The following is a 10,321-nucleotide window of genomic DNA, read 5'->3' on the forward strand; positions in this document are numbered from 1 at the left end:
AAGAGCCTTTCCTCTTTGTCTCTTAGAGTTTCGGAACAGAGGAGGTGGATGAGCCGTCCCTAAAGCAAGGTGAGCCCCTTCTCCCAGGTCTATCCTCACACCCTTGGTAAACTTTGAGTCCTGGCTAGGGACAGTCTCTTGCCCCAGCTCTTGCCTTCAGAGACTTGAACGGTCAGTGTGCAGGGGTGGAGGTAAGGGCATTGTGTCACTGGCCAGCACCTCGTGTGTGTTCAGGAAGGGCTGTCCAGGTGTGTGAGTTATTTGCCCTGGTGTGTTTTGAAGTTGCCTTACTATCTCTTTTCCTGATGCATTGAGGACAGCTGGTATCTCCTTACCTCTCTATAGTGGAGGGCTTAATGGGTAGCCTAGGAGACTTGGCTTCCCCCACTCCTCTTTTTTTTTAATATTTATTTATTTATTGTGTATACAATATTCTGTCTTTGTGTATGTCTGAAGGCCAGAAGAGGGCACCAGACCTCATTACAGATGGTTGTGAGCCACCATGTGGTTGCTGGGAATTGAACTCAGGACCTTTGGAAGAGCAGGCAATGCTCTTAACCACTGAGCCATCTCTCCAGCCCTCCCCCACTCCTCTTGCTGGACATGTCGGGTGGTAAGGAGCCCCCAGGCCTGCCTCTGCTTAGTCCTTATCATGCCACTGCTGGACAGAAAAGTAAAGCAAGGTTCAGGTCTGACATCTAGGGAATGTCCAAGACCACTTGACTAGGACATGGCTCAGCTGACAGTGAGGTCCAGAGAATGGTGATGTCTTATCTTACTCCACCCGTGCAGCTGCTGTGTCGTGCCCTGCTGAGAGGTTCCCCCATGAGGCCCACTTGCAGGCGGCTGGCACCCTGGGAGTGAGGGAAGTGGCCCTTGTGGAGCAATGTGCTGTGTCTTTAGCCCCTCTAACCTGACCTTGTATTTCTGTCTTCTATCTCAAGCAGGGAGGACCTCAGCTTCCCACCTAGTGCCTAGGCTCCTCCCATCCTCTGAGAGTTCTTTACCTAGGTAGAAGAGTCACCTATAGGAAACAGGAATCAGGAATGCAGGCTCAAGCTGTTGAGGAATTGTGTGGGGCAAAAGTAGCCATGGTTCTCAGGGCTGCTTCAGAAGTCTGCCCTACAGCCCACCACCACTCAGGGTCATGGGGCCACTCCTGACTGCTCAGTTTCAAGGAAAAGCAAAAGACAGCTACTACCTGGCCCCAGCCAGATTGTTTTTGAAATGAAAGAAAGAAATCTTCCCACCTCATGGATTTGCTCCTCACTGTGGTTCCTGGAGTCCCTGCGGTCAGAGTGGACCATAGGGACCTGGCCCTGCCTGTGCAGCCTCATCTCTCTCCTCTACCTGCTGCAGGGAGCCGAGTGCCCTCTATTGATGATGTCCTGCAGGATGGCAGCCCCCAGCACCATGGTTGCAGCCAACCAGTCCCTCCTGCCGACATTTACCTACCAGGTAATGGCACCAAGTCTCGTATAGACATTTGGGCAGAGCCTACCTCTGTCTCTGAGGGTAGGGGAAGGAAAGGGGAGTCTTGAGTGAGACCTGTTGTGCCCCTTCAGAGTCCAGGGCATCTCTCTGACTCTAAGCTGTACTCTGCTAACCCCGCAGCAGGACTCAGGCCAGGCTTAGTCTGCCTTCTGCCTTCCTGCAGCCCTAGGGTTCTTTCCCACCCTGAACTTGGACTGAGGAAGGCAGGACAAGCTGTTTGCCAAAATACTAAGTCCTTTCTCTGGCTGCTGCCTGTGGAGGCCCGGGGAGGCTAGTCTTGCTCTGCTGAGGTTGCAGTCTGCCTTCCTCTGTGGCCCATGCCTGTGGCTTACCTAGGCCACTGCCCAGGTGTACAGCAGCTCGTTCCAGCCAGGCCAGAGCACTGGACGTGTGGGGGTCTATTGGTTGGGCCACAGGCAGTGGGCTAGGGACTTACTGTTCTTTTCTAAAGGTTCAGGCACAAGCTATCACTTAGTTCGTCCGCTGTCTGTTCTTTTAGAATGAAGTTCTCAGCTTTACACTTGGGGTTCACACTTGGGGCTCCAAATCTTGGTTATAAGTGGGTCTTTCAAACTTACAACTGCTTTGGTCCTGGGAATCCTGATAAACAGCTGTTCCACCTTCTGAGACTGGTTCTTAGAGCAGCCATGTAAGGAGATGGGCTACTCCACGTGTCAGGGAAACTCCTTTGCTCCCTGCTTGGCCCTGAGGTCAGTGTTGCTCACTTTTCCAGAGCCACGTGGTACTGGGTGATTGTGACACCCTTTGATGAAAAGGGCCTCTGTCTCCTGAATGTGATGTGACCCATAGATTGGGAACATGGGTCGTGAGGTGTGGGAGAGTAGCTATGGGTCCTTACCGGAAGCATGTTTGGGAGCAGCATATCCTAAAGGGCACAATTGCAGTATGTTCCTTGGAAGCACCTCAAGTACCCATCTTTATTGTAAACTTGGCTAAGCAGGAATTTGGGGGAGGTCTCTGGGTCTCTTGAGTTACCAGTATGAGCTTTGCTCCTGCAGGTGGACCTGAAAGCACAGAATACTTTATTCCCTCTGTGGCCTGCAGTACGTCAGGACTGGTCACAGAGATAACTGTAGGCAAGGGTCTCAGGCCTCGTTTAAGTGTACCAAGTAGGAGGGAGGCAGTCAGCTGGAGAGGGTTCTGTACAGTGACTGCTTCCAGATCCTAGCTGCTCTCCGAGAACCACCCCTGTAAAGGCTTGCCCGTGACAGAAGGCCAGCTTGCTGTCCCTGCACATCTTGTTGACGCTACCATTGATGTGTTCAGCACTGGGGTGTGGGGAAGGAATTTGTATGGTGGCTTTACACCTGCATGTTTTTCCTTACACAATGGCACCTACCATCTGTTCTCCTGGCTCTTGTCAGAGGAGGCTGCACATCTTCATCCTGGTGAAGAGCACACGTGCAGCTGGTGTCTTCACTTCTGACACTGGCACCACCACCTCCTGGTGCAGCTGAAGTCACTGAATCCAGTTCCCCTGGAGATGGGAAAACGAGGCTGGGGAAAGTTCATAAAACAGTGAGAAAGTTAGCTGGGCGGTGGTGGTGCATGTCTTTAGCCCTAGCACTTAGGAGGCAGAGGTAGGAGTTCAAGGCCAGCCTGGTCTATAGAGCGAGTTCCAGGGTAGCTAGAGCTACATAGAGAAACCCTGTCTCAAAAAACAAAACAAATCGAGTGGTGGTGACACACGCCTTTAATCCCAGCGCTTGGGAGGCAGAGGCAGGTGGATCTATGTGAGTTTGAGGCCAGCCTGGTCGACAAGAGCTGGTTCCAGGCCAGGCTCTAAAACTACAGCGAAACCCTGTCTTGAGAAACCAAGAAAAAAAAACCTAAAAAAGCAGGTGCCTCTGCCAGCTCCTCTCCATGACCCAGAGGCCTGACTCCATAGCCACAAGAGGACTATGCCTGCTGCCTTCGCACACACACGTCTCTCTCTTTACTAGAAAGCTGTCCAGGATCTGTCCTCGTTGTACTTACTACTTGGTTTCAGCAGGCCATGTGTGGGCAGTCTGTTTCTAGAAAGTTCCTGCCCCTGCCCCTAAAGTCCATGTCTTTCTGCTAACTGAGCTCCATCTGTCTCTCCCTCCTCTCTGCACAGCCCTGGGTCCCGAGTCCTGCTCTGTTGGTATAGAGGAGTAAGCTGGTACGTGACCTTTCCTCCACACTTCTGCTGGCTTGACTGGGTGTATCTGCAGAGAAGAGCCCAATCCCCTGCGAGGTCTTTCTGGATTCAGAGTCCAGAGCCCACTGATGGCTGCTGCACCTTTGTGTCTGAAAGGTGGCTCCTGGGGTCCTGGCTTTGGAACCAGAGGGTCTCCCGTTCAGACAGGTGCCCATCCAGGCTCTTTGAAAGTAATAATGTAGAGTCATTTGAACAGTGACTCAACTCAGGCTTCTGGAGTTGCTGTCCGTGGTAGGAGGAAGGAGTTGGAGGATCAGGAAGCCTAGGAATATGTGGAACAGCATCCTGGGGGCTGCATACAGTAGTCTCACTGTGGTTTTTAAAAACAAAAATTTCGTACTGGGGATTAAACCTAAGTAGGAAGCACTCTACTGCTGAGCTACATCCCCAGCCTTCTTTACAGGTCTCTGTCCTGGAGACAAGGTCTTCCTAACTCCCTAGGCCAAATAGGCCTTTAATAGTCATTCCTCCTGCCTCAGCTGTGGTTGTGGCTTTAAGCAGTAGTTTAAATGTGTACCAGCCATGGGAGACTCTAGATCACCTATTCCCATCAACACTCCTGTCTATGTGTCCTCCCAGGTCTGTTGTGTCCTGTGGAGCTGGAGAGAAGGTTCAGTGTTTAAGAGCACTGACTGCTCTTCCAGAATACTCTGGTTCAATTCCCAGCACCCACATGGCAGCTCACAATCAACTATAACTCCAGTTCCAAGGGATTGGACACACTCTTCTGGCATCTGTGGGTACCAAGCATGCAACTTCTATTCAGAGTTACATGCAGGCAAAACACTCATACTATAAAATGGAAATAAAAGTAAGCATTAAAAAAATAATGCCAGCCGGGCGGTGGTGGCACACGCCTTTAATCCCAGCACACGGGAGGCAGAAGCAGGCGGATCTCTGTGAGTTTGAGGCCAGCCTGGTCTACAAGAGGCCAGGACAGGAACCAGAAAGCTACGGGAAAACCCTGTCTTGAAAATCAAAATAATAATAATAATAATAATAATGCCAGGTGTGATGGCACAAGCCTTTAATCCCAGCACTTGGGAGGCAGAGGCAGGCAGATCCGAGTTCCAAGGCAGCGAGGGCTACACAGAGAAACCCTGTCTCAAGACAAAACCCCTTGCTTCCTGTCCAGAGGGCTTTCTTCATGCCTCTCTTCACTTGTCACTGTGGCCTCTGTCCTCTCTCTGGCATCCAACTCTCTCGTGCCCTGCTGAGCTTTCCTGTCTTGAGACCATTGTTGCCCCTGAGAACCTGTCCGTCTTGTCTCTGAAGCCTTCTGTAGTAACACACACACACACACACACACCACTCTTAGTCCTGTCAGATTGCTGGTTACAGAAACATCCCTGAAAACTAGGCCCAAAGGTGGGGACTCTTTCTTCTTAAGGTTCTTTTTGTTTGTTTGTTTTTCAAGACAGGGTTTATTTTTGGAACCTGTGCTGGAACTAGCTCTTGTAGACCAGACTGGCCTCAAACTCAGATCCACCTGTCTCTGCCTCCCGAGTGCTGGGATTAAAGGCGTGCACCACCACTGCCTGGCCTTCCTAAGGTTCTTACAGAGAGGCTGGTAGCCTTTCATGTCAGGTTCCCTAGAAGAATGGCACCATGGCAGATTCACACAGTCTGTCTGGGAAGTGCCAGGTTGGTGTCCAGACTCTAGGCTGCAGCTAGGGAACCTGGCCTGGTGTGGTTTCTTTCATTTTGTTTGGGTTCATTGTTTCTCAGAACATTCTTGTGCCCCTTGAGCTCCTGAAATAACAGCGCTGTCATTATAGCTTCTGTAGGAGGAAGGGACAGCTGTGTTGGAATTCAGGTTGGACTTCAGCAGTTAAACCTTAGGTCACAGCTGGGGACTGCACCATAAAAAAAAAAAAAAAGAGGGTAGGATTGGTTTGTCTGTGTCACCACTGCTTCTGCGGACACCGTTTCCCTGGGATAACACCACACAGCATCACAGAGTGGACCCCTGGAAGACAGACAGGCTCTGGGGCCTCTTCTGCTCCAGTGGAGCTGCTTGCTCAGGCAACCCAAGTACCACCTTGCTTTGTTCCCATCTGCTCACTTTCCCTTGCTAGAGCTGCCTGAACTCCAGCTAACCCAGCTGCAAAGCTCTTAGCCAGACTCTGCTGCTGAGGTCCAGGAATGGTAGTCCAGGGCAGGAGACCCAGGGGCCAGCAACCCACAGCTCTACTGCCTGATGTTGAAGGGTGCTCTGTCTCAGTGTAGGAGACATACAACTCCCTAGCCTTCTGTGAGGTCGCATCTATTCCTGCTAGATGGCATGTACCTGGGTTGCGAGGTAGAGGGCGCTAGGTGGTCCTGCCCCCACGAGGCTCTGGGTTGATGGGAACAGATGTGTGACCAACAGCCCATCATGACCCCTCCTTCCTCTGATCCCCCCTACAGGATGGTCCACCTCCATGGAGACGCCACACAGCCTTGGCACCACCAGCTCCCCCTGGCCTCTGCTGAGTGGCTCTAGTTCTGAGCCTGGAACTACTGAGCTGACCCCACTCTGAGAGCCTGGCTCAGCTGGTAGCACAGAGCCCTCAGTATCCCCAAAATTGTCAGGAGGCTTCCCTGGAGCCCAATGAGACCCTGGCCTCTCCTGTCTGCACGCCTGATGTGGCCTCTGGGCTTTGAGGGGCCATAGTGAACCTTGATGAAATTGCACAGTGGACTGCTCTTCCACACACCCTCCTTTTCTGTGGTCGATATATTTGTAAATGGTACAAGATGAAGGACAGCAGCTTCCTCCATGGGCCATAGGCCCTAGAGGGTCTTCCAACTGCCAAGGTTGGTGCTCTGAGCACTTAAACCAACAGAAGAGAATCTACCCAAGAAGTGAAGTTCGGGAAGGGTGGGCAACCCAAGTTACTGTTGATGAAGGAAATGGTGCCTGTCTGCCTGTCCCATGTGTGTCCCCCAAGGCAGCCATGCTTCGCTGCTGCTTTCACCTGATGTGTGTCCTGTTCTCTACTCCCTACTAGTGACCTCTGACAGCTGGGGCAGCTGGGGCAGACCTCAGTGGTCAGAGTGTGTTAACAAGACAGCCATTGCAGTGGTTGGTACCCAGGATCTCTTACAGGCCCCGCTTCACTCCCTCCCTCACAGCCTCCAAGATGAAGATGTTCACACTTGCAGGGCAGCACTGCCCACCACCTGCCAGGGAAGAGCCTGAGCAGCTTCCATAGCAGACTTCGGCAGTTACATGTCCTTTTGTGTTTCCCTTTGGTTAATTGTCTTAAGGCTCCTGTCCAAGCCCGCCTAGAAGCAGTGCCCCAGTGATACTTTGTTTCTAAGGTAAAGGGCCTATGGGTGGCCCTAGGACAGAAGTGCCTAGGCAGTGCGGCTGACCTGGTGGGCAGGTATGGAACTGCTCTGCCACTCACCCAGGTGACAACTTGTAGCAATGCTTGGAGCCCCCCTTTAGGCTCAGGGTTGCTTGAGCTCCGGCTCTGCCTCTGCCCCTTTCTAGCAGTGGCTGGCCTGGTCTCTGGTAAGCCTGTGAACAGAGCCTTGTCTGCATATCCATCTGCCCTCTCCTGCTGAACGCACACATAATGCACACGTTGGCATGTGCATGCCCACCCCCACCTGCCAACACCCTGGCCTCTGGCCGTGTACTGGTACCAGCACTTTGGAAGATGGGAGGCAGACTTCAGACTCACATGTGCTATCATTTGATGGACCCTGATTGGCTAGTTTTGGGGTTGTTTTTACTGTATATTTATAGTAATAAAATCATGCAGCAATATTCTGCGTGTGCCTTTGTTCTGGCACAGCACCGTGGGCAGGTTTGGTCCTTGATGTGGTGGCAAGACACTTAGTGGCTTTTGGTAGCTCCTGACCGATTTTGGTACCACCTTCATTTGCTTGTGTGAGAAGAGCAGTGAGTAGTACCCCGTCCAAATACAGGCAAAGGGGTTTTTTTTTTTTTTTTTTTTTTTTTGCTATTTGTTTTGTTTCCTCTGCCTGGAGTGAAGCTGGACATGGTATTTAGCCCACCTCTCCTGAGCAATTTGGTGATCTTAGCCTCCAGGTACCAGACAGATTGTCCCAGTTTTTACATCCATCCCCGCACTTCTGATATCCCGGAGGAGGGCAAAGGGAGTCACTTAGATGCTTAAATCTTTAATGGCATGGTTTCACAGAACAACGGTGGAGCTACAAGCTCGGGGTTGAGGCACAGGGGGAAATCTGCACCCTCAGAGATGAAGTGGATATTAAGATTTGCAGCTGTCCTATCAGGGATGTCTGGGACTCTAGATGCTCAGTATATATCTCTCACTTGGATGACCTGGCGTCTGCGCGGTGCATCTTGGGAATTATAGTTTTCTGGTTTGTGGGTGCGGTCATCTGTGCACCTTGGAGGGTGGTAAACGCCACCCTCTTGCCTGGGGCTCCAGTCTTCCTGAGTTCTACCCCAGGCGCTCAGGATTGGTGGGGGCGGGCCAATGCACGTGGATGCGCGTGGATTGGGTCTGTGTGTCGTGGGCGGAGTCGCGCATGCTCATTTGGGCGGTGGGCCTGGAGCGTATCAAGATGTCGACCACGACGGTTCCGGAGCTGAAGCAGATCAGCCGGGAGGAAGCAATGCGCTTGGGACCCGGCTGGAGCCACTCTTGCCATGCCATGTTGTATGCCGCCAACCCCGGGCAGCTCTTCGGTCGTATTCCCATGCGGTTTTCAGTACTGGTGAGGAGCTGGGTGGGCGAGCGGGCAGACACAGGCTTGGGGCGCCCTGTGGACCCCGCGCCCTGATCTGGCTTGCCTTACAGATGCAGATGCGCTTCGACGGGCTGCTGGGCTTCCCCGGGGGTTTTGTGGACCGGCGCTTCTGGTCACTGGAGGATGGCTTGAACCGTGTGCTGGGCCTGGGCCTGGGCGGCCTGCGCCTTACCGAAGCTGACTACCTGAGCTCACATCTAACTGAGGGTCCACAACGCGTGGTGGCACATCTGTATGCACGGCAGCTGACACTGGAGCAGCTGCATGCTGTGGAGATTAGCGCTGTGCACTCGCGGGACCATGGTCTGGAGGTGGGACCACTGTCTGGGGCCCGCCCCCATTCCCACTCCTGAGGTTTGACTCTGGCACCACAGAAGGCAACTGATGGGTAACAAGTGTCCCGCAGGGTCCTCACCCTGGCCACGTTGGGTGGGAAGAGAGACTTGGGGCTGTTTACATTTGCCTTGCTGCCTGCCATTGTCAATCCTGGAAGTGGGGCATGGGATCCCTAGAAAGAAGGGACGGTTAGGGTCTGCTTGGGAAATTGAGGACAGACCAAAAAGGCTAGGTGGTAGGGTTTGGGGTTGTCTCATGAGAGGTTATGTGAAAGCTTTTAGGGTTTGTGGATACTCTGGCGGAAGGGGTTTAGAGTGAGACCAGGGATCATGAGTGCTGGCAGACAGGGCGGGGAGTGCATAGGCTCTTCTGCTCCAGCTGTGCCTGGCCAGACCCTGCCAGGGTCCTACCCCTGTAAGGAGAGCCCAGCCCCACCCATGCCCTCTGTCCCACAGGTGCTGGGCCTTGTACGTGTCCCACTGTACACCCAGAAGGATCGAGTAGGAGGCTTTCCTAACTTCCTGAGCAATGCCTTCGTCAGCACTGCCAAGTACCAGCTCCTATTTGCCCTTAAGGTACTCAACATGATGCCCTCGGAAAAGCTGGCCGAGGCCTTAGCCTCGGCCACAGAGAAACAGAAGAAGGCCCTAGAAAAGCTGCTCCCGGCCTCATCCTGAGGAGTTTCCTGTGTGGGTTCTTGCCCTCCCTTGGCTGTCTCTGCCTACAGGCCCTGGAATTCCCGAGAAGTGTGCCTTCTAGCGTGTTTGGCTTTGCACCCCTTCTGACTGCAAGGGACAAGCAGGCAGCTGTTCATCTTTACTTCCTAAGCAGTCCCTGGGACCTAACTACCCTCTCAGGTTTGTTCAGTGGGGTGGCCTGGGCCTGGCTTTTCAAGCTGAGGATGTTCACACTCATTCCAAGGCTCAGACTGTCCTGTGAGTCTGTTCATGACAGGTGGAGGCCCAGCTAGAGTCCACTTTTCCGAGGCAACCACTTGGTTGGTACATGGCTCCTGGACTGGTCAGGGGTTTCATTCAGTGGAGGTGACCCATGTTAGACCACTCCTTTCCTTAGCCCAGAACCTGATCCAGCTTGCAATAGGCTGTTATTCATTTGGGTTGTTGTTGGGTTTTTCTGTTAGATTTTTCTTTCTTGGTGTGTAAACTGTGGGTTGCTTTCAGAGTGGCTGTGCCACACATGGCTTGGTTCCTCCTCCCCAGAAGGGCTCAGCTCTGTGGAACTGAGGAAACAAGACAATAAAGCCATTCCTCTGATGCTCACATTTGCTTCTGGGTGGCATGGCGACATCTTTCTTTAAGGTGTGTGGAGGTTGGGTTCAAGAACACGATAGGACTCTGAGCCCTGAAGACAACCAGTCTGGCCCTTGTGGTGTGGTGTAGACGGAAGCACAGACTTGATGTGCGGAAGAAAAACAGCAGCACCTCCGTGCCATCGCTGGCTGACTTACAGCCTGTCCAAACACTGGTACAATTGGAAAACTCCCACAGCTCAAGAAAGGCTGTCTGCCAGCTTCACTTTAGGGCTTAGAACAGT

At 52.7% G+C, this 10,321-nt stretch overlaps 2 protein-coding genes across 17 annotated transcripts in view; both read left to right on the forward strand.

Moving 5' to 3' along the window:
- The window catches only part of Mgrn1 (mahogunin ring finger 1), a 56,016-nt gene extending 48,559 nt beyond the window's left edge, over positions 1-7,457 (forward strand). For 10 of the 16 annotated variants that reach the window (XM_075941879.1, XM_075941882.1, XM_075941883.1 and 7 more), the window contains 3 exons: positions 27-69; positions 1,360-1,458; positions 6,107-7,457. In XM_075941879.1, coding sequence (XP_075797994.1) covers positions 27-69; positions 1,360-1,458; positions 6,107-6,219 — 255 coding nt within the window. In that variant the 3' untranslated portion in view covers positions 6,220-7,457. Of the gene's footprint in view, positions 1-26; positions 70-1,359; positions 1,459-3,613; positions 3,659-6,106 lie in introns of all 16 variants that reach the window. The other 6 variants (XM_075941885.1, XM_075941886.1, XM_075941874.1 and 3 more) reach the window with 1 other exon arrangement.
- A 597-nt stretch (positions 7,458-8,054) lies between these two features.
- On the forward strand, positions 8,055-10,047 carry Nudt16l1 (nudix hydrolase 16 like 1). The gene is made up of 3 exons (XM_075941896.1): positions 8,055-8,398; positions 8,482-8,742; positions 9,223-10,047. Exons 1-3 carry the CDS (start codon positions 8,168-8,170, stop codon positions 9,442-9,444), a joined length of 714 nt encoding a protein of 237 aa, XP_075798011.1. The 5' UTR covers positions 8,055-8,167; the 3' UTR covers positions 9,445-10,047.
- The last annotated feature ends 274 nt before the right edge of the window (positions 10,048-10,321 follow it).

The sequence above is a fragment of the Microtus pennsylvanicus genome, chromosome 11 (genome assembly GCF_037038515.1).
Source record: "Microtus pennsylvanicus isolate mMicPen1 chromosome 11, mMicPen1.hap1, whole genome shotgun sequence".
Taxonomy (NCBI): Eukaryota; Metazoa; Chordata; class Mammalia; order Rodentia; family Cricetidae; genus Microtus; species Microtus pennsylvanicus.